Source organism: Pleurodeles waltl, chromosome 7, assembly GCF_031143425.1.
Source record: "Pleurodeles waltl isolate 20211129_DDA chromosome 7, aPleWal1.hap1.20221129, whole genome shotgun sequence".
Classification (NCBI taxonomy): domain Eukaryota; kingdom Metazoa; phylum Chordata; class Amphibia; order Caudata; family Salamandridae; genus Pleurodeles; species Pleurodeles waltl.
The window spans coordinates 62,718,314-62,743,165 of record NC_090446.1 but is presented as its reverse complement, the minus strand read 5'-3'; the positions used below and the strand labels follow the sequence as shown (position 1 = coordinate 62,743,165).

Below are 24,852 nucleotides of genomic sequence, written 5' to 3'. Positions count from 1 at the left end.
CTGTTACAAAAATTAAGGTTAGCCGTGCACTTACAAATTCTTACTTATGTGTAAGCATAAACTATATCTAGTGACATACACAAGTGCTTTCTTGAATCATCTGTCAAATGTCTTCATAGATTAGAACACTGAACAAGGTCAACTTTCATTTTTCAAGTGAATAGAAAGAGATTTGTTTAGGGAAAGAGATAGATTAACATGAATCTACTTACTAAATATCAATAGGGCTATCACCACAGCAAGCAGCAACACCACCAGACCCCCTAATGCCTTAGTAAGGAAATTGCAAACTGGAGGCATGGCTGGAGCTAAAAATCCAAAGAAATTATAAAGGCTGTGTAAATATATTTTTTGCATGCACAGTTTAAAGTCAATAATATTGCAAATAATGTTTACTTTATAAGATGTTGACTTTAGACGCTATTACAAAGAGGCAACAATGTTCCATTACAGCCTTAGAGCCCGCCTTAGCAGGCTCTACCGGCCATTTAAGGCCGCTCCAGCTTTAAAGGCCCGAGCTGAGGGCCTTTAACAAGGGAGTGGGACTTTAATGGCCGGTAGAGCCCGCTATGGCGGGCCCTAAGGCTATTAGAACATTCTGCCACTAGAGGGAAGAATGTTCCAATAAATAAAACAAAGTCCTCACGGAGCCCGATGGGATTAAAATCCCCTCAGCTCCTTAAGGCCTTTGTTCTCAGCTGTTGCTGTGAAGAAAGAGAACATTGGAATGTTGACACTCTGGCTTTTACCAGCCAGTAAAAGCCCGGAGCTCCCCATTGTCTGCAATGGAGCTCCCAACATTCCACTGTTCTAATCATACAAAATATACTTTCTAAATCATCAGTAGTCCGACTCTGGGCCAATGTGTGCATTTGAACAATCACATTTAACAAAATAAACCCACGGCACACCACCAATGTTAAAATGTTCAAAACTGTGTATAAACTTTACAGCAATATTCACAATAGAGCGATATTGCCCTCAAAGCTCGTGAAAATATAAAAATGAAGAATTTTCAAAAGGCCCATGAGAAGGAAATGAAAGACAATGTATGTAAGTAATGAAAAAAAACTTACATTCGTCAGCATTTCCTACTTTTACAATTACACAAAAATATTTAGGGGCATATTTACAAAAAAGTGGCACATCGGTCCTGATGCACCACTTTTCTTGCGTCCCCCTACCGCCACCTAACAACAGCATGGCTGCGCCGTATTTATGATATGGCGCCGCATGGTGGTATCATTAGCCCAGTAACGTCAACGTTTTTGACAATATCGTGGTTCTTTGCTGCACTAGGTTCCAAAATTTTGCTCTGAGCAGGCATTAAAAATGACAGAAAAAATTGTGTAGTGAAATGTTGTAAATTTCACTGCGCCATTTATTCTGGCCGGATAGCACGCTCCTCTTGCATACATTATGCCTGACACACACATAATGTGGCATAAGGGATCGCAAAGTGGTGCAAAACATGCATTGTGCCACTTTGTAAATATGGCGAAGGAGAAAAGCCTCCTTAATGTCGCCTTAGCATAAAAACAAATGTCACTAGGGCTTGTAAATATGCCTCTTAACGTCTAGGAAGAGATGTTTGTCTAATTTTACTAAGACAATTAGAAAATGGCAAATATTGACCGCAATATGTAAAGGAACAGTGTTACATTTTATTGACAGACAACAAGCTTCAATTATTAAAACAACCAATACAACTGCATAGAAGTTCAGCATATTCAAATTAACAATTCTTTTAAATTAATCAGTTTGATTTCTTGCTTCATGATAATGATAAAAAAGTTGATAATAAATGAAAGTTTTTTTAAAAAAATGCAAAGGCATAAACAGTACAAATATTTTTGGGGAAGAAAGCGTCAGCAATAATAAACTATAGGGAAACGAAACGAGTAAGTTAATAAATGTAATGGTTATGAAGTGTCGCTCGTGATAGTCAAACTTTTTCAGTAACTTTTATCACTTTTAAACAATCATGTTGTAGTTATGAAATGCTAAGAGTTATTCATGTCTATGCTAGTTGAATGTCTTCGAGCGGCAAAGCCAACCTGGGAAAACCTGTACTGTTATTGTTTATCTCTTTTATACATTTTTTACCTGGTATTTATTGGCTGACAGAATTAATTGGGTGACCCATAAATAAAAAAAGCAGAAAAACATGATGAAAACAGAATGTGCTATATGTGTGCCAGAGATTGCATAAGGTGGCGCAAGGTCTGCTGGGTGCAATTGAATGGAGAAGCACAATGCAGAGGCGCTGCGAGGCAAAGAGCTGCCTAGCGACTTCTCCTAAGTGGTTTCTGTTGAATTGGAGACAGCCCAAGTGTGAGCCTGGGATGGGTACCTGAGCCATCCGGTCCCCCCCTTGTTTTTCAGGTGGGTGGAGGGGATGTCAAGAGTGTGAGATCAAGGATCTAGGAGTAAGTCAGCAGCGTTAGGCACTGACGCATGGTTGAGTGTGGCGGCGGTGCAGAAGTGGCAGTCTTAGGAGCCGGCTGGCCAAGATGCTGGTGTCAAGAAATAGTTCACGCACAAACATAACGAAGAAAGTGGTCTGGGGTAGGTCCAATAAACTATCACACTTATCAACATTGGCTTTAGTGAGGGCACTGCACAGAACTTATTGTTGCCGGCCCTACTGCCTCCAAAGCCCGTTGAAGCCACACGTTCTGCAGATAGATTGCATCTTCAGGATGAAAATGCTTCATTCAGTGGGGTAGCGGACAAAGAAATACCTCCACCCAATGACAAGTCGTCATTTACAGTCTCATTTGATGAGGAAAGCTTAAATCTATTTCTACCTGTGCACCAGGATTAGAAATGGTTAGTAGGGCCTCTCCGCCTACCGAACCAAACATATTGCATCACCGTTGGAAATGGATGATCACCATCCTGAGGAGCTAAGGCAGGTCGAGAATGCTGGAAAATCTGCCCGCAACCTACATTGGAAGCTTGCTGTATACTTAAGGTTCCACTATCCCTGATAGTAAAGTCATTAATGCCCACGCTCCTTTCTCTGACCAGGCTAAAGTGCTTGAAATCTCTAGAGGATGCTGCAACTAGTTACGACAAAGACTCTAATGCACCTGTGTGCCAAATTCTATGTATGGATGCTTCACCTGCACCAAAGTTTTGTCCAATAACTCTGGCAGATAATATTCTTCTATCTCAACCTTGCTCTCCACGTATTCATTCTAGAGAGGAGACTGCTTGGCAACAATTGATGGAAAAAACATCTCCTCAATAGGAAGAGCAGCAGAACTGCATGCAGACAAACTTGTTGTGCAAATTATGATCCTGCAAAACCTGGCAGATTAATCAAAAGCATTGATCAAAAATTTGATGACTTAATGTAATTAGTAACACAAGTGCAGCGATCAATGCCAGACAATGAGGTCATTTGTTTTTGTGACCATCTCCAAAAAAACTGTTCAACCTTCAGGAGGTGATAACACCTCTAGCAGCAGACTTGAAAAAAGAGATGCAGCATATTCAGCTATGCCATTACGCTATCAGGCTACCCCTAGATAATTTAGTGGTGGCAGACATGTATCAAAGATTCATCAAACCTCTAAGGGGACATTTAAACCTTCCAAGTCAAACTCTAATGCCTAGTAGCGACCTCTGACCTGTTTTCGGTCAAGAGCTCGCCCCCCCACGTCCGCAGCACCACCTTGCAGTCTCTGTGTCCCTGACCCCCGCCCACGCTGCTGCTAGCATGTTCGAGGCCCTCCTCCACCCGCAGGCATCCTCCTGCGCCTCATCCCTGGTGTCTAGTGGGCTTCTGGTAAGCGTCGCTAGACCCGTGTGCTCTGTGCCGTTTTCGCCGTATCTGTGAGTGTATTTTGTTTCTCTGCGCCTTGCCCACTTGCGCTCTTGCCCTCATTTGTGCCTTTTTCAGATTGCTGTATTCTGCTTGTGCTTTGTGCCATTTACCGTATTTGTGAGTGTATTTTGTTTTTCTGCGCCTTGCCTCCTTGCGCTCTTGCCCCCATTTGTGCATTCCGCTTGTGCATTGTGCCGTTTGCCGTATTTGTGACTGTATTCCGTATATTGTGATTTGCCTTTTGTGCCTTTGTGCTTTTTCTTCAGATTTGTGCCTTTTTTCTGACTTTTCGCCCTTGTCGCTGCCTCCCTGCGGCCCGCCCCCCTCGCGCCACCATTCGCCACTCCCTCCCGCCTCCCGCCTCCCAGCTGCTCCTCCCTCCCCCCTCCTTTCTTAATGGCTGGCGCTGCGCTTTGTGCCATTTACCATATTTGTGAGTGTATTTTGTTTTTCTGCGCCTTGCCTCCTTGCGCTCTCGCCCCCATTTGTGCATTCCCCTTGTGCATTGTGCCGTTTGCCATATTTGTGACTGTATTCCGTATTTTGTAATTTGCCTTTTGTGCCTTTGTGCTTTTTCTTCAAATTTGTGCCTTTTTTCTGACTTTTTCACCCCTTGGGCGCTCCCCCTTGCTGCTTTCTCCTGCCGCTGCCTCCCTGCGGCCCGCCCCCTTTGCGCCCCCATTCGCTGCTCCCTCTCGCCTCCCGCCTCCCAGCTGCTCCTCCCTCCCCCTCCCTTCTTAATGGCTGGCGCTGCACGTCGAGGGTGAGCGACCTCTGACCTGTTTTTGGTCAAGAGCTCCCCTCCCCACGTCCGCAGCACCACCTTGCTGTCTCCGCCCACGCTGCTGCTAGCATGTTCGAGGCCCTCCTCCACCCGCAGGCATCCTCCTGCGCCTCATCCCTGGTGTCTAGTGGGCTTCTGGTAAGCGTCGCTAGACCCGTGTGCTCTGTGCCGTTTTTGCCGTATCTGTGAGTGTATTTTGTTTCTCAGCGCCTTGCCCCCTTGCGCTCTTGCCCCCATTTGTGCCTTTTTCAGATTGCTGTATTCTGCTTGAGCTTTGTGCCATTTACCGTATTTGTGAGTGTATTTTGTTTTTCTGCGCCTTGCGCTCTTGCCCCCATTTGTGCATTCCGCCTGTGCATTGTGCCGTTTGCCGTATTTGTGACTGTATTCCGTATTTTGTGATTTACCTTTTGTGCCTTTGTGCTTTTTCTTTAAATTTGTGCCTTTTTTTCTGACTTTTCGCCCCTTGGGCATTCCCCCTTGCCGCTTTCTCCTGCCACTGCCTCCCTGCGGCCCGCCCCCCTCTTGCCCCCATTCGCCACTCCCTCCCGCCTCCCAGCTGCTCCTCCCTCCCCCCCTCCCTTCTTAATGGCTGGCGCTGTGTGTCCGCGCGCAGCAGGCGCGCTGCTGGCGCACCGGAGGCAAGCCCGTCTGCGCCCGTCCACGCCTGGACCGCATCCAGCGCCACCCCCCCCGGTCCACACCCCCCCCGCACCACCAGACGTTGCTTCTCAGCCAGCAAACTTTTCGCCCTCAACCCCGGTCCCTCCACAGCTTGCTTCCAGGCCACACCGAAGAACACCAATGGTCCCTTCTCCTGCCGCGCCTGCAACTTCACCTGCAACAGAACAAGGAAGCCTGCAACAACCAACACCAACCACCTCCACTGCATACTCCTCAACACACGATCCGCTCGAAAGCACGCCATTGAGCTCTGGGACCTGCTCGACACCACCGCCCCAGACGTAGCCTTCCTGACCGAAACCTGGTGGAACAACTCCTCAGCCCCTGACATCGCCATAGCCATCCCTGACGGCTACAAAATTACCAGTAGAGATCGCACCAACGGAATCGGAGGAGGAATAGCCATCGCCCACAAATCCACCCTCAAAATTCACACCCACACGGACGACACCGTCAAGACATCTGAACACCTGCACTTCCGGATCCACACTGACCCCAAAACCACCCTCAGGGGAACGCTCATCTACCGACCCCCAGGACCATGAGCCCCCTTCAGTGACACCATTGCCGACCTCACGAGCACCCACGCCCTCGCCTCTATGGACTACATCCTCCTTGGAGACCTCAATTTCCACCTGGAGAACAACAACAACGCCAACACCATATTGCTGACGGCCAACCTCTCCAATCTCGGACTCAGACAACTAGTCAACACACCCACCCACATCGCCGGCCACACGTTCAATCCAATCTTTTCCTCAAGCAACCACGTCACCTTCAGCCACACCACCGAACTCCACTGGACCGACCACCACTGCGTCCACTTCACATTCAAGAAACACACCGAACACCACTCAAGAGGCCCACCGTCAACCAAGAAAAGAAAAAAGCCGCCTGGTTCACAAACAAATTCATCACCTCCAAACGCACCTGTCAGAAACTAAAGAAGAAATGGCTCCTCGAACGCACACCTAACAGCCTGGCAACCCACAAGGAAGCCACCCGCAAGCACCACCAACTAATCCAACTCGCCAAACGTTCCCACTTCACAGAACGCCTAAACAACAACGCACATGACAGCAAAGAACTCTTCTGCATCGTGAAAGAGCTCTCCAACCCCAGCGCCAATGTCAACGACATCCCACCATCCCAAGAACTCTGCGATGCCCTGTCCACCTTCTTCTATCAGAAGATCGCCGACATCCACAACAGCCTCAACACCACACCTGCGCCAGACCCCACCCCGGACAACTCCTCCTTTGTCAACCGCCTCACCGCCTGGACCCACGTAGACGACGCCGAAACTTGCAAGATCATGAACTCCATCCACTCAGGATCCCCTTCAGACCCATGCCCGCACCACATCTACAACAAAGCCGACTCTACCATCGCCTCCCAACTTCGAAAGGTCAGCAACTTATCCTTCGAAACCACAACTTTCCCGGACAGCTGGAAGCATGCCGAAATCCACGCCCTCCTCAAGAAACCCAAGGCAGACCCCAGCGACCTCAAAAACTTCCGCCCAATCTCCCTCCTCCCCTTCCCGGTGAAGGTCATCGAGAAGATCGTCAATGCTCAGCTCACCCACCACCTCGAGGACAACTCCATCCTGGACCCCTCTCAGTCTGGTTTCAGACGCAACCACAGCACTGAGACTGCTCTCCTCGCCGCCACAGATGACATCAGACAAAAAATGGACAATGGCGAAACATCTGCCCTCATCCTCCTGGACCTTTCCGCAGCCTTCAACACTGTTTGCCACCGCACCCTACTAACACGCCTCCACGAAGCCGGAATACAAGAAAAAGCCCTCAACTGGATCTCCTCTTTTCTCTCTGGCATAACCCAGAGAGTCCGACTCTCACCCTTCCGCTCCAAAGCCACCAACATCATCTGCGGCGTACCCCAAGGCTCCCCTCTTAGCCTGACGCTGTTCAACGTCTACATGGCCCCCCTCGCACAACTGGCCCGTCAGCACAACCTCAGTATTCTCTCCTACGCCGACGACACCCAGCTCATCCTCTCCCTCACTAAAGGCCCACGCACCGCCAAAGCCAACCTCCACGAGGGAATGAAGTCCATTGCCGAGTGGATGAGAAATAGCCGCCTGAAGTTGAACTCCGACAAGACGGAGGTCCTAATCCTCGGACGCACCCCCTCGGCCTGGGACGACTCCTGGTGGCCCACCGCACTTTGCCCCCCTCCAACACCTGCCAACCACGCACGCATCCTTGGTTTCGTCCTCGACTCCGCCCTCACCATGTTGAAGCAGGTCAACGCAGTTTCCTCCTCCTGCTACAACACCCTCTGCATGCTCCGTAGAATCTACAAATGGATCCCGACGGAAACCAGAAAAACGGTGACCCAGGCCTTCGTCAGCAGTAGACTAGACTACGGCAACGCACTCTACACAGGCATCCCAGCAAAATACATCCAACGACTCCAACGCATCCAAAACGCCTCCGCCCAACTGGTCCTCGACGTACCCCGCCGATGCCACATCTCCCACCACCTGAAAAACCTCCACTGGCTCCCCGTGGACAAGAGAATCACCTTCAAGCTCCTCACCCACGCTCACGAGGCACTCTACAACGCCGGACCCGCCTACCTGAACAACAGACTCAACTTCTACGTCCACTCCCGCCAACTCCACTCTGCCAACCTCTCCCTCGCCATCGTTCCCCGCTTCCAACGCAAGACCTCCGGCGGCAGATCCTTCTCCTACCTCACCGCCAAGACCTGGAACACCCTCCCGACCCCCCTGCGGCAGACCCAGGACCTTCTCACCTTCAGGAGACTCTTCAAGACCTGGCTCTTCGACCTATTGCAGCCCCCCCCTCAGTGCCTTGAAACCCTAACAGGTACGTAGCGCGCTTTATAAATATTGTGATTGATTGATTGATTGATGGTGTTAGCCATCATTTCCAACAATGGTAAGGGAAGAATTTTTTCCACTTCCAGTACAGTAAAACAACAGCAGAGATCTTTGACAAAGTTGGAAGAGAAATTTCCTCCATCTGAGCCCGCCATCCTTGACAACTGACATTGCACACAGCCTCAAACTTCACCAGTTATGTAAAAAAAGCCTCAGGAAACTCAATAGAAAGGTGAAAAAAAGGCTCTCATTGCAACAAAATCTGCTTACCATCTGTTGTAAAAAAGGGCAGCAGCAAGTTGATTCCAACCTTAGCCTGGACAGGTCACCAATCCTGATATTATCACAGAATCCTCTCTTTAACCAGAAAATAATATGCTACCTGAGCCCCCTTTATTTATAATACAAGGATATAGGAAGGGGGCTGTTAATAACAAGAGCCAGTCAACCAAGGCTGTATAGAATGAACAATGATCTAAGCTTCTTCTTTCACCAGAGGTGCATGGCCTCTCCCTAACATCCATGAAAACCACAATAGATGCCAGGGATAAACAGCTGAGTCAATCTCTCTGTACACGAACCAGGGACACGCAGGCTCTTGAAATGTACAAATTGAATTGTAATGCTGTATGTGGCAACATCACCCTCAAGGAAGCAAAACCCCTGGAAAAATTACTCATATTGCCAATTTCCTTCACCACTACCCAGCAAAGGACTGGTCTGTCTAGCCTAGAGAACAACTGCTTGAAGGATGTTTCAGGCCCCCCAATAGCCAACTCATGGACCAGCCCGGCAGATATTGTAGGAAGCAATACACAACAGTGTCACATTATATCCTGACTATGCCTCACATGTCAAAGAAGAGGTATGAATAATTTGATTGCCTTTGTGGAGGGGCTAAACAGTGAATGTAATGTAAGAATAAAAATTCAATTCTTTGATAAAAGTATGGTTCATTGTATCCAGGCAGAGAAGGAAAAGCTTCAGCAATGGGGCCTTAGGATAGTTGAACTCATAGGGGTTAAATATCATACAATTTTTTAAATGGCCAAACAGCCCACAAGGGATCATTAGGCTATAAAATGTGTCCCTTATAAGGATACAGTTTTGAAAAACATCACTGGACATCTCAACAGTGAACCATGTCAGAAATGATCTAATTATGCATAAAGATTTTGATTCAGGCAGTAGTGCCTGTTCCTTAATGAATGCCACTGCAGAGAATTGGGTTGTGGGTTTAGGTGTTACTGCTTAACAAAATTAGCTTAAACACAAGCCAATTTCCACAGCTGTTATACATCTGCTTATGGACTATTAGGGGCTATAACAATCTTGCCTCATTACATAAGCAGTTGGATTATTTACAAACCTTTAAAATTATCTGTTTACAAGAGACCTGGCAATTAACTTCAATCCCTGGGCCAGGTGAGTACCACTCGCCTGCAATGACATTGGTCAACAAATACAGTCTGTAAGGAAGAAATCAAATTGCTATGCAAGAACTATAGGCCTCACCTTTAGAAAGAATTGTGTTTAGGATACACAATGGAACACAGTTTTTTTGTGATAAAATTCTGAGATTCCAAAATATTTTGCCTAATGGTCTTTAATTTGTCTGAGAATCAGAAAAAAAAGAATTATCCAATGGCAAATCTAGACATGACTAATGCCCCGGGTGAAATGCTGAACTTAATCATGTAGGAAATGTCTCAAATATCTACGCATCGATGTGCTCAGCAGGAGCCCCAACCCAAATGGCCTCCAAGTCAGCATTTTTAAGGGAACTAAAGAAGAACGGTCCACTCAATTGACCCCACTGCTTAACTTCTGTCTATCAGATCATGGAGAGTTGGCTGGGCTCCCTCCAAATCCCCCATCAATAAAAATGTTTTTTTTTATAAGCCCGAAAACATCCAACTGATGCCCACTCTTATACATGGCTCTTTTGTGTACAAGAAACATAATTTAAACTGGGCCGATCAGGAGCCATGCCATAGTTACAGGTGCCTACTCAATCTACCCAACCTGCATGACTCAGGCACAAATTACCCTGGAGTTCAGTTTGGCCTGCCAAGAGTACATACCCAACGCAAGTTTTTTTTCCATCTGTGCCAAGTTGTCAGCAGCTGAGCCGGGGTCTGTAAAGGAGCTCCTGTGGGACACAGTCCACGACGATTCATCTAACATGCATGTGTTTTATCAAGCAGATATTGATCAACTCACAACCAAAGAGTTCTTGCAGCCACTTCTGCTGAAACAAGCCAGGCTACTCTCAGCCCATGATGATCTACAAACCATCTGCCCACAAAGTTATGCACATTTAACATTGGGCTTATATGATTTTCTACACTCAACAAAATTTAACATCAAGGCTCAACTCCTGTGCTTACTGCTTGGCCTAAGTATGGACGTTTAACAGGTGACCAGAATGCCTTATGCAGGGGAACTTGTACTACTAACAAAACTATTTTACACATCATCAGCCTATGCCCCTTTCTGTCATCTCTTAGAAGCTATTGGTTTCTACCCAGTTTTAGAAAATTGAGCATAAGAGCCTGCAAAGTGGCAGTTTATGAATGCCTGAAAGGGTAATCAAGCCAACTAACAGGAAGATTTGTAAAATGTATACAGGCTGCATCATTGTTGCTGAGCAATGTGACATTGGGGAGCTAGCAAGGCCATCCTTCTACACTTTCTGTATGTGCTTCTTGCCTTACTTTCTTTTCTCTCTTAAACAGTGGAGGCCCCCGACTGCACTTTTAATTATGATGGCTACGATGTGTAACAGCAATTGCACTTTAGGTCTTAAAAGGTATTGCCTTTTATTATAGATCACTGCATGAAGAAGCAGTTGCATGGGGTTGTTGGGGTGCATATCTGGAAATTATGGTATTGGCACTGCATTGAACTTTGCACTTTAGAGCTTGGGAGGGGGTGCTCAAGCAGTGTACATCTGTGGTAGATCTCTTGCAGATTCTTTCTTTTCACACAGATAATATGCATTATAACCTTTGGTAAGCATAAAAATAGGCCTCATATCACTGGACGAGGGCAGAGGCACATATTCGAAAGCACTGGCACTTTACCTCCCTGAGACTAGAGTTGCTGTTTTTTAATCTACTTGTTTAGACCTTGAATTTGCAATGCTCATTTTATTGAGCTATTGGTATTGTAATATATGATTAGTCTTTGGGATCAAGATGCCTGTTTACACTAATTGCTTTCATTGCCAACTGAACAGGTTCATTTTATATAAGTTTTAACCTATGTTTAATGAATATACAGATGTTCTAGGTAGCAACATGAAACACATGTACTTAGTAGGGAATACAAATTGTAATCCTGAAAATCAAGCATGGAACTGACCCTCCTGGAAATGCACTGGGCACCCATGTCACAGAGGCAAAGAGATTGGAGTGTGGTAGGACTCTTGAAATTGGAATGAGACTGCTGGATTTGTGGTGGCAGCACCACTACTTGTGGGTTACTGAGTCAATCCAACACTGTCTTGGCATCTGTGGGCCCAACCCTTTCGGCATCCTAGCAGCACCTCACCCAAACATAGAAAGCAAAGGTGATATGTGGTAGCCTGATGAATGACACTCAGTGACTTCTAAGGGAAGTCGACAATTCTCACTCATTTCTCTCACTAGCAATGGTCTCATACACACAAGCAGGCCAAGGAAAATATGCAGAATGGTTTTCAACACATTTATTGCAATGACTGCAATCTATGATAAAATAAATGGCCTGGAATTATTAGGGCAATGAGACATAGCAAGATGACGATTGTTACGATCAGTGAGAAAAACATAAACAACCCAAGCATATTCAAATTAACATGTGGAAAGGCATCCTACCTAACCACTAACTGCTAGCAAGAGCATAGCAGTGATAGCCCAATCTATCCGTACTTAGGGCCTGATTTATACTTTTTTAGCACTGCGTTTGCATAAAAAAAGTACACAAATGCGTCACTAAAAAAGTATAAATCAGACCCTTAAGGCATGAGGGGAGCACCCACACCCACTACCTGAGAACAGAGGTCTGCCCAACGTCTCCTTTGCTGGTTGTAGAGACAGGGCAGAGGTCAGCAGTAAAATGGCATACAACTCGGATGGTTATCCCAGCCAGAATGACCTCCCTCCTTTTTCTTCGCCTGTACAATGCTTTTAGAAGAAACATGTTTCTATTCTGGGAACTTGGCCTGATGTGGACATGTGTTGGGCTGTTATCTTGCTCTTGTGGTGACAATACTAGATCGATTATAATGTACTGTTCTTGTCAGCCTTGGGCAGACGTACATAGTGAAATGTTGTGCAAAAAAAATATAATAATACTTTTGCAGAATCACAGCTGATTAGGAAAAATAAAACATCCCTGCTGAAAAGCAAGCTGAACTAAAATGAATAATTGAAATTAGAGTATAAATCTGGGTAAAAGGGCACAGGCTGCAGTCCTAAATTAAGCTAAAATATGTGTGTGCCCAAGCAAGGTGCAAAAATTAACCCACAATACCCTCTTGATTGTCGGGACAAGAGTGCAAGTTCAAGACCGAAAGCCACAATATTAGAAAACTAAAACATGGAAAGCATATTAAAATATTCATAAAAGTTATAAAACTGTTGAAGTTGGCAAGCAAGACAGGCCAACAGGCAGACCAATGTAAAGGGCAATTTAGTAGTTGGAACAAAGATGCCAATGATCTAATTTAAACAATATTGACGGTCCTGTAGGAAATCTCCAATATTATCAATAGTGATAAAAGCCAAGAAGGATTCCATTTCACCAGGTGATAAGTTGACCAGTGCAATAGCTGAAGGATTCACATAGCATAATGTGCAGATGCCTCAGCCATAGGACTTGCTGAGGAGGCCACATTCCTTGCATAGCCAGATGTAGAAGGAACCAAGAAATCCACAAGTGGTGACTCATGAGATGCCTCGTGTAGAAACCGTAGTCTCAATGGGCATGTCTGTGAATGAATCCTCATCAAGAACATTAACAGAGTTAGTTTGACTGGCGTCTTTGAGAAGGAATCACCTTTTCACTATTCATAGGGCCTACTGGACACCTGCAAAACTATCTCGGATGGGTCAAGGAACGGGTTTAGCCTGTAAGAAATGTGGTTTTGACAGCGCAGATGACCTTCATATGTTTATGATCTGCCCCCAGTTGATCAAGTTTTGGAGTAAGGTGGAGGAGGTTATAAGGGAGGTACTCTCGATCAATTGTCAGGTTGGCCCCTCCCTGGTTGTCTTTGGGGGTTTCAGGAACAAAACCAGTTAACACTTAACAGGAGAAAGATTAAGCTACTCTTTTATACAATTTTGTTGGCTAGACGTGAAATTTGTAGAAACTGGGTGACTGCTTTTCCCCCGAGATTGCTGGATAGGTTAGAGGCACTAATTTACAACTCTACTTTGGACATGAAGAGAGGGAGGAAAAAGCAGGAACTCTGGTCTCCTTTGAGAGACTAGTTGGAATGTTCATATCATGAGTTTCCCCTCCTGGGGCCCTGATTGTCCGATGATTACACTGCCTCTTATCCTAAGCTTGCTTTGTGGATCTTAAGCAGCACGCGATCAGTGACTCAGCTCTGTTTTCCGGACAGGAGCCTCCTGACGAAGAGAGGCAAAGAGTGGTTGGAGAATTCTTGAGTTCTCCGGGGCACCCTTGAGTCAGATTGTGTTAAATGAGCAGTAAATAACATTTAAGAAAAGAACATTAACAGATCCTTGTACAAAGAAGGCACAGGCTGCACAGAAAGAAACACTTTTGGTGCACACTAGAAGAAGCACCACAGGCAATGGAAAATGAGCTCCACCAGATCAGTACAGGTCAGAATAACAATGGCCAATTCAGCTTGAGCGCCTCCTGGAGTAAAGCTCCAAAATATTGCATCATCCAATCACAACACAGGTGGGCTGGTGAGAGCTCCATTACTCTGCTTTGCTGAAATGTGATAGCCATTGTGTATCAAAAATAGCAACAGCAGAACCTCTAATTAATGGCAAAGTTTTTGGGAATCACTCCAAATACAGTCTGGAAGGTGCTATCAAATCCAGAACTGCTAGTCTTAAAGAGTACACAGTTCCCACAGTACTAGATACAATGAAAATCCTGCTCCCCAACTCCCCAAAATGTTTGGGGAGGTTGATATTTAATAAGGACTGTATCTCTGCTGATGACTTTGCTAGTTGGAGGTCATAGGTCTCTCTGGCTGGTGTCACAGCCACATGTTTTTTAAACAATACCGCCTTTAGTCTGCTCAGCTTGCCAACATTCACATTTGAAGCATCTATGTGCGGCCTAATTTCTGCTACTTTTATCTCTTGTGTGGGGGAAATAACACATGGCCGCAGCACGTTACAGTTTGGGAAACCAAAATCACATAGGCGATTCCAGGTTTCATCCCACAACAGCCTTCATCACTCAGCATCACAAAACTTCCATTCAAAATTATCTGAAATACTGGGTGAATCAAAGACATGGGAGTACCCTTCAGATTGCAAGCCAGGTTTGCTATGACCACGTTCCAAATGCCATGCAAGAACGCCTGCTTACAAATCATAGAATGACTAACAGCAGTCTCACATTCATTTCGGCTAATAAAGGCCTCTGTTTTGCTGTTTAGATATTTGGAATTGAAAGGTAACTCCCACACCTCGTGGATGTAACTGTCCCTTAGCTGCTCAAACCTGACAACTGCAAAATGTTTCATACAATTGGTGAGCCAAAATGTTGAAATGGGCATATTAATTGCCTTGTGTATTAGCCATACAGCCGATGGAATTTCCACTACAGTAAAAGGCAACTTTTCCAATTTCTCAATGTTTAGCATAACGTAACACACTTTTTAATTGTTGAAAAAAACTCAGTAGACTTAACTTGCTGCCAGGGCATGTGGCCACTTCTAAGAATCTTCATTATCCAACTCAAGTGCATAAAGAACTTAAGCTGACTCTGTCCATGATGTAAAACAGACATATCATTCTGACTGATGTCTATTGTAGATTACATGTTATTTAGCATGTAAATGCGGTTTGAAAATGTGTTCATACCATTACCGACAACTGCTAGAGCTTTTTCCATGTGTTCTTTGTCAATCTAGCCTAAACATGCAGCGGTTTCCACTTGCGAAAGTTTCTATATCTCATTATAAATGGCATATAAAAAAAAGTGGAGCGTGGCTTTGTAGGACCTGACAAGAAATCTTGTAAGTCCACTTCTTCTGGGAGGAGACTAAGGTGTTCTTTGACAGCTGCTAATTTGGAAGACTGTAACCACTGTTGGCAAAGTTTACCCACATTATATGTTGTAATGATACCTGAGTGTTGAGCTGTGATGTAACAAGGGTCTGATCGGCTTGCTCTGAAACCGCGTTTGGAATTTACAAAATGTGCCTGAAACCATTTGTATCCAATGGCCACAACAACCATCTGCCAGGATGTGAAAGTGAGGAATTAACGGTACCATTCTTAATCCAGCTTGTGAACTGGCCTTCAGTGACTTATAAAGACGTCTGCAAATTATTACTTTTAGCTGCCGTTAGGTTACTCGGCGCATTCAATTATTTTATTTTTGCTAACCCCAGGCAAGTCTCTTGCTTAACCGTGTCATTTAAAAATATAATTTGCAAAGGAATAAGGCATGCTTTAACTAAAGCTTAATTCAGAAAGAGCAACCAGGGCACTCCACGGTAAGTATCAGTTATTTAATCCTTAGTGTTACAAGAAATAAACAGACATGGTAGAAACAGTTGAATATAAGTGAGATCGGTGACAGCCAACACGTGTTTCGTCCTCGCGGACTTCTTCAAGGCTTCAAGAATATATGTATTCGGATAGCTTAGTACTTCTGTGTGCAGTAATTCAGCACAGCCATATCAGAAAAACTGAGTATTGAGTCTCCAGGGTGTTTCCTGAACTACGGGTACACCCCCCAGGGCAGCTCATTTGCCCTGAAGATCACTAATGGTTCCTGTTATAACGAGGAACCCTCCCTTACCTGGAGACTCAATACTCAGTTTTTCTGATATGGCTGATACCTCTGTAGAAAACCGATTGTCTACAGGTTTGCATTTTCCCATGGAGCCCTGCTCTTAGTAAGGATGTTAAGCATTATTCTTTTGGTGTGACTGTTTCCAACGAGCACAGTATTTTAATAGTACTGAACACCACGTCACATTTATATTATCACATTAATCATGTATTTTCCACAATAGCACCAGCAATTATTTTGTTTGTTTATCTTGTGTTTCCACAGGTTTCTCTCAGTTTTTATCTAGTTGACATGGAACTGATGTCAGTAAACTTCTACCCTTTTTTCACTGTACATGTTCAGTATAGAATGAACATAGTGTACTTTCACACTATAAGCTTTGGTGAAGATTGTGTCTAATCCTGATGAAGCACCAGGTGATCCGTTTGGACGTTTCAAGCCGCGAAACAAGTTGACTTTTTGTAGTGGTTAAAGTCATTATGCTTTTTCTCCTCATTCCGTAGAGTGTGGGATCCTTATTTCCCTCTCACTCCATATGTTTTTTTAATCTTGACCGGCTCCTCTCTCGCCTAATAAAGTTTGTTCCCCGAGGAAGTGACCGAGCCAATTTTAAGTATTTCTCTCTCCAGCTGTCTCTTTTTTCACTGTAACCTACATCTTTTTATTCTTTGGAACAGACAATTATAAAAGATCCCCGGCAAAGAGGCCCCCTTGAGGGTCCCGTCAGACATTGCAGTGCCAGACTGACGTGGCACAAGCCCAATGATGAAACGTGAGGGCCCTTGCTTCTAAATTTACATGCAGAGACCTGTCTTTTTGTTTCTCTTTTCGTTTTTCTATTTGGAACAGTGTACCTTATTTTTGTCATAATAAATAATGTAATCTTTTTATGTTGAATTGGAATAGCAGAGATCTACATTTTGGATATTTCTTGTCGGTGAAGTGGTGAAGAAGTAACAAAAGCTCATTCTCCGTCCTCCCCAAGCTTGGGGAGGCAATTATGGCATTGGTACTTGCAGAACACTGTTGGGTACTTCAAGAGGTATATCCCGCTGGATAGTGGGGGAGGCTCTGGAACTAGTCAGGAATCCTTGTGGTCTACTGTGCAGGATCTGCTACATGGTCCAATTTGATGTTGTCAATTGAAACAAAGTGGCTTTCTTTAGAACCAGGCAGCCGTGGTATGATGACAGTTCTGGTACCATGTATTCCCAGGACTGGAACTGGTGCTCAATATGATGGGCCAAACTCCTCTATCACAGCAACCTTTTCCTGTATTAGATCACCAACTTTAGGAATCCAGCAGGTAGATGTTGTTGGCAAATCCCTCATTCCCAAGTTAGCAGCAGAGGAAGATGAATCTTCATTACGGAATTGTGGTATATCCTGTAAAACAGTGACACGTTCAAGTATGTCAAAAGGCATTCGTCGTTGCCACCACACCAGAGCCATCAAGATCTGGGACATACATCTGGGACATACATATGTATCCCAATAAGACCTCGTAAGGAGTACGTCCTCCCAAGGACTTTCTGGGCAGATTATTTAGTGCTGTCTTGGCCCCACATAGATGATGAAGCCAGCTGCAACCAGAACCTAGTAGCCATGCTGTTAAGGATTGCTTTAGGTCTTTGGTTCTTCTTCTCTAATACTGTATTGCCCTTAGGATGGTATGATGAAGAGTAATGGAGTTGAACAACCCTTGTTGCCATTGTGCCCCTGAATGCCCTGGAGGCAAAGGCAGGGCAATGGTCTGAGTGGAATGCTGCAAATACGTTTGTCCCGATGAAGACTTGCAAATCTTTAATAAATGTTTGAGCGCAAGTCAATCATTGTGGCCATACCCATAGGAATCCGGCACATGAGTCAACAGCAACTAAGATATATTTGTATACACCATCAGCTTTTAAGGGCCCGTAATGGTCCAGGTACACACATTGTAGTGGTTTGTTTGACACAGGGAGGGGTGTATGCGGTGGTCTCATGAATAAAGCCATACTGTTTGGCCTGTTTGTACAGATCTGACCACCTGTAGTGTTTTTTTAACAGGAAGTTGGTAGCTGCCAACCCAGCAGGGGTAGAAGCAACACCCTGTGGTGCCTTAATGTGATCTAATCTCTGATTCTTGTTGGGGATCACACAATCGCCCACACCTGGGATAGTTGCAAATGTAATATTTTGGGCACTGAGGTGGTAGTTATATTTTGCAGGGTATGCTTTTGGTAAAGACATGCCATTACCCAAAGCTTTCAAGGCAGCAAGGGTCTCATAATCCAATCTATTATGAGACTGAGTAATTGCAGCAATAGAAGCCGTAGCTACTACATTTCTGGCGGCTTAATCAGCCAAAGTGTTTCTCACAACGTGAACTCCTACACGTTGATGGCCCAATGTATGAACTACAAGAATTTTCAGTAGTCTGTCTTTAAGATCTACTACCCTCCCCCACACGTTTTTGTATTTTATGGAGTTCCCTTTTGAGTCTCTGAGCCTATTCAGGCACCATTGATGTAAGTAATCATTGTAGGACTAGGCACAGTAGTACGAATCACACACAGTCAACGTCAACTGTTCAAGATCCGTGTGTTCCATTGCCAAGACAAGAGCCTTAAGCTTGACAAGTTGTGCTGTGCAGTCCCTTAGAGTCTGCATGTAGGTGTGGTGAGGGAAAACCATCCCTCATTACCCCGCTAACAGCTGCACAAGTGGCAGAGTATGGGTGTTTAGTACCTACAGCTAGTTGTGCTGAACCATCAGCATAAATTATTGTTTTGTATTGCTCAAGAGGCAAGAGGTTAGTGGGCACGGGGAATGCTCAAGTTTGTGTTGAAATAATAGGTATCAGAGTTGGGAACACCAATGGGGGAATCCTTTTAGGGTTCAATCTTAAATAACCTACAGACTAGATAGGTGATCCTAAGTGAGCTGAGGAGGATTTTTCCCTAAGACCACGTACGTCTCTGTATAATGATAATTATGGTACCTTTAGCGTGTCTGAAACAGAGATACTCAGGAGACCTGTATAATTCGTGCCTTACCAACTTTGGTGGCGCCATGTCGAAGGACTCTCATTATTGGAATGGGACTGGTGGATTGGGGGCAGCAGCACTACAGCTTGTGGGTGACTGAGTCAATTCCACACCCTCTTGGCAGCTGTCAGTCCAAACCTTTTGGTTAGTGATGACACTCAGTGACCTCTCAGGGACGTTCCGGTTGACAAATCTCACTCCTTTCTCTTGTTAGCAAAGGTCTCATACACACATGTCGGCCAAAGAAAAGATGCAGAAAGGTTTTCATCACATTTATTGAACAGACTGCAATCTACAATAAAATATGTGAGCTGCAATTATTAGGGCAATGAGACATAGCAAGCAAAAATATGTGTGTGGCCAAGCAAGGTGTGAAAATGAACTCTCGACAGGAGGGAGGGAGGTCCCTGCACGGTAGAGCTAATGAATAACAATAACCATTAAAGTGCAGGATAGTGTTCTAGGGGCTGGCCTGCTGCTGGCTCTGTGTGCTTAATTTACTAGAGTCACTAATGCAAAGAGAGAAATCAAACCCCTCTGGTCTTTTGGTCACTCTTGTGCCTGGAAATCTGAGAGGGTATTTTGCATGATAACTAATTTGATGGTGTTATAATGTGGGGATCCAGTGTTATCGGACTTGCATTCTTCCGGAATAAAATACTTTGAACCCTTTAACTAGATCGAAATAGAGGTTTTCTGTATAACCACTCATGTCATTTTGTGGTCACTCACTCCAGCTCTATTATACACAAACTATGCATAGTGAAATGGAATTATTGAGCATGTCATTTAAGGGAAGGAGAAAAAAGATGCTAATTAGGGTAAAGAAAGTTTGAAGTACACATGAGGAAATGTAAAATGAAAATAGCGAGGATATGGTATCTCATATTTAATGTGGTCCTCCTGTTGATGTATTCTGTAACCTTTTGAATGAGGTAAAATTAGATCAACACAGGCTGAATTACATTACTAGCTGAATATCACATTCAGAAAGTGCGTGAATTTCCGGGACATGGAGTTTGTGGTGTTCTCTCTGAATCCGTCACCAAGTTAGGGCCTGATTACGACCTTGGCAGTGGGGATTACTCCATCAAAGATGTGATGGATATCCCGTCCGCCATATTACAAGTTTCATAAGTTGTAATGGAACTTGTAAAATGGCAGGTTGGATATCCGTCACGTTTGTGACGGAGTAATCCCCTCTGCCAAAGTCATAATCAAGCCCTTAATACTTGTCACACTCCTATTCTATGTCGTCAATCCAATCCCACTCCTATTGCCTGTCACCCTCTCTGTTCTTTCAACCGTCCCTTTCTCTGCCATGGTTTAATCACTGTAAGAGTCCCATAAAAAAACAAAAAAGAAAAGTGGTCCTCAATTTACCATGATTCAACATATTACGTTTTATATTTTGACAGATAACCCTTTATTTATTGCCAATAGTATCCAATGTTTCGAGCAATTTTCAAGCATTCTGTGAAAACAAACATGACCTGTATCATATTATAATATTTATAAAACCATAATATATATTTGATATTTGCATAAAATACTGTAAAATATAGTCTGGTTTTATAATGAAACCATGAATTCAGATGAATTTGAACAGGTACACTGGTGGGAAACACTCAGAAAACCACCTCTAGGAAATTAGTTATTCACTTTAACTAAAGGTGAATAGAATAATCAGGATTAAATGCAATTTTAGAATATTTTAAATCACAATCACGTTCCAGCATTTTTAAGCCTTTGCATTTTCTTATTTTTCATTGTCATTTTTTAGGCTTTTACCAATATTGAGCATTTCAACCTCAACATTGGGGGAATTCGAGTTAAAAGGTTGTCATTAGGACTTATGTAATTCTTAGTAAACCGTCAATGGCGTGCACTGTATCTGGCCCTGAGCAAACTCTGACTAATGGCAGAAAAATATAGTGGAAGATCAAGGCTCACTTATTTTCTGGAAAACATTTGTGTGAGTAGAATTCCATGGAACCTCTTAGGCATTCTGTGATCTGTAAATAAATGGACGTTTTTGTGTCTGGGCTGCCTGTCCAAGGCTACCTGCCCCATCTTGCTCTGAACAAGTCCGAAGCCAGGCAGTAAATCAACTTTCTGCAATGTGACGCATAACACAGGGCTTGCCTTGTTAAGCCCGTCAGTTCCATGGTAGTCTGTGATGGCATCCACCGTAGGCCAGACATGCTGGAAGCATCGGAGCTTTGGGCATTGCAGGCTGCATCCCAGCGTGAGGCCAGACATCAGTTATTCACAAGTATAGATTCTCCCTTTTCCCACTCATCACAGGGCAGGACTGGAAACGAGCATGGTAAGATTCAGCACCTTGTCCTCTGTAATGGTAAGTGTCAGTGCTAAACTTGTATTAGATATAATGTGCTGAGACATCTGGTCTGCTGACTTCTCCCACTGTGATGCCCTAGACCAGGCATGCAGGTCACTGCCCCTACAGAAGTAGAGTATTTGTTCCCCGGTGAATTTGATCCAAAGGTTGTTCTATGACTGTTGAAAATGTCATGGGAATCGATGTCAGCGATTTAGTCCCAGTTTCTATTTCATAAGTTTTACTTAGTTTTGCATTCTCTAAAAGTGTTAGCTATTTCCATCCTGTTGTGCTTCTCTGGGGTTTTTTGTGCATCTTACTACTTTTGAATAGTAAAGACTTTGAGTTGTGCCAGATGCTCATGACAAGCAGGTGGGACACGATTCCCACAATGCTTGTCAGTGGCTTGGTGTTAGAAATGGGGTCTTTGGTTGACAGTCAGGTTATCTCCTGTTCAAGCAAGGACCCTCACTCTAGTCAGGGTAAAAGAGAATCACCCTCAGCTAACCCATGCTTACCCCCTTGATAGCTTGGCAGAGCAGTAGGCTTAACTTCAGAGCACTAGGTGTAAAGTATTTGTACCAACACACACAGTAACTTAATGAAAACACTACAAAATGACACAACACCAGTTTAGGAAAATAGGAAATATTGATCTAAACAAAACAAGACCAAAACGACAAAAATCCGACATACACAAGTCAAGTTATGAATTTTTAGAGATTAAACTAAAAAATAGCGTTTAGAAACAAAAATGCTTCGATGAGATGTTAACACGGCGTTGTGACGGAGTCGTTCCCAACAAGCCGACACCAGCGGCGCCGGACACAGAGTCGTGTAGACTCCCAAGTACAGTACCTTTGGTGAAGAGTGAAAAGAAGCCGATGCGCGAAGTCGGGGATCGCGGCCTCTGTGCGAAACGTTGAATCCACGCACTTCGAGCGGCGTCGGTCACGACGTGGTGCGGCGACTTCCACGGAGTCGCGGACTTCAGCGGGGCTGCTGCGGTGTAGGGCCTGCAAAGAGCGTCGCGTTCCAGCGAAGGTCACCACGTTGGGTGCAGGCGGCGTTACCGGATTCGGCAGCGGCGTCGGTCCTGAGCCGTCCAAAGTCGATTTCCTTGGATTTCCACCAGCTTTCCTTTCAAGGGCCCAGGAACTGGATAGGGCACCACTTGTCAGAGCAGGAGTCTCTCCAGAGACTCCAGGTGCTGGCAGAGAGAAGTCTTTGCTGTCCCTGAGACTTCAAACAACAGGAGGCAAGCTCTAACTCAAGCCCTTGGAGATTTCTTCACAAGATGGAAGGCACACAAATTCCAGTCTTTGCCCTCTTACTCTGGCAGAAGCAGCTCTGCAGGAAAGCTCCACAAAGCACAGTCACAGGCAGGGTAGCACTTCTTCCTCAGCTATCAGCTCTTCTCCAGGCAGAGGTCCCTCTTGGTTCCAGAAGTGTTTCTAAAGTCTGTAGATTTGGGTGCCCTTCTTATACCCATTTTAGTCTTTGAAGTCACCTTTCTTCAAAGGGGACTCACACCTACTTGTGAAATCCTGCCTTGCCCAGGCAAGGCGTCAGACACACACCAGGGGGTTGGAGCCGGCATTGTCAGAGGCAGGCACAGTCCTTTCAGATGAGAGTGACCACTCCACCCCTCCCTCCTAGCAGAGATGGCTAATCAGGAAATGCAGGTTACACCCCAGCCCCCTTTGTGTCACTGTCTAGTGCGAGGTGAAAAACAACCCAACTGTCAAACTGACCGAGACAGGAAATCCACAGATAAGGCAGAGTCACAGAATGGTTTAAGCAAGAAAATGCTCATTTTCTAAAAGTGGCATTTTCAAACGCACAATCTTAAAATCAACTTTACTAAAAGATGTATTTTTAAATTGTGAGTTCAGGGACCCAAACTCCACATGTCCATCTACTCTCTAGGGGAATCTACACATTAATCATATTTAGAGGTAGCCCCCATGTTATCCTATGAGAGAGACAGGCCTTGCAACAGTGAAAAATAAAGTTGGCAGTATTTCACTGTCAGGACATATAAACCACATTACTATGGTGGTCATTACAACCCTGGCGGATGGTGGAAAAGGTGCGGTAATACCACAAACAGCCCGGCGGACAGAAAAAGGGAATTATGACCCTGGCGGAAACCGCCAACAAAGACAGCCACTTTAACACACCGCCTGCCACGGAGGTACAGACAAACAGCGCAGCGGTCACCGCCAACAGACAGGCGGAAGACAATGTACCGCCCATACCATTACAACCCGCCAATCTGCCACGTTTTCCGGGGCGGAGTCACCGTGGATAAAAACACGGCGGAAACAGCTTTTGCTATGGGAAAACGCTCACCTGAACACATCCCATGAGGAACGACGACTCCATGGAGCCGGAACGCCCTTGTCTTTCTGCTAGTTTACGACCAACAGTGACGTACCCGCAGAAGATACCAGTGAGTACTGCATCTACGACACGGGGGAGGGGGGAGACAAAAGTCAGGGGGACACCCACCAAACACCCCCACCCTCGCATTAGACAACATACACACCAATGCAGTAAAAAATATCACATTAACAACCCACAATCCCCCCGGAAGAATGCAAAGTCAAAGAGAATTTCGGGCAAACGTTGTAATGTGCCAATATACATGTCATACAAAAATATACTGATATATATCTCTAAATCACTCATAATTATATATACAATACAAGAAGTAGTGCAGATATGTACACAACAATGTCCGTGGACCAACAGTCCAAAAATGCATGGGCGAGGCCCACAATAGATACCTGACCAAAATCGGAGAGAACACTGCCGGGGCATCAGATAGAAACAATACAGGCACCTCAGGGGGAAGGGAAGGGGGGGCACCTCAGCCGGATGAAAGCAAAGCCAGATCCACGACGGGGCTCCATGCCCATTGAAGTATCCTGGGGAGTGCAAAGCCACAGTCTTACAAGTCTCTACAGTGGGTGGTTTGCCTACTGTGCCATCCTGGGGAGGGCAAAGCCACAGTCTCTCAAGTCTCTACAGTGGGTGGTTTGCCCACTGTGCCATCCTGGGGAGTGCAAAGCCACAGTCTCTCAAGTCTCTACAGTGGGTGGTTTGCCGACTGTGCCATCCTGGGGAGTGCAGAGCCACAGTCTCTCAAGTCTCTGCAGTGGGTGGTTTGCCCACTGTGCCATCCTGGGGAGTGCAGAGCCACAGTCTCTCAAGTCTCTACAGTGGGTGGTTTGCCCACTGTGCCATCCTGGGGAGTGCAAACCCACAGTCTCTCAAGTAGATGCAGGTCTCCAC

General features: G+C 45.1%; 1 protein-coding gene across 4 annotated transcripts in view; it reads right to left on the bottom strand.

The window, feature by feature from the left end:
• LOC138247184 (killer cell lectin-like receptor subfamily G member 1) overlaps positions 1–24,852 on the bottom strand; it is a 163,752-nt gene that overhangs the window by 103,701 nt on the left and 35,199 nt on the right. For 3 of the 4 annotated variants that reach the window (XM_069201928.1, XM_069201929.1, XM_069201931.1), the window contains one exon: positions 213–308. The exons of the other annotated variant lie outside the window; for it this stretch is intronic. In XM_069201928.1, the coding sequence (XP_069058029.1) occupies positions 213–308 (96 nt within the window). The remainder of the gene's footprint in view (positions 1–212; positions 309–24,852) is intronic. 4 annotated transcript variants of the gene reach the window in all.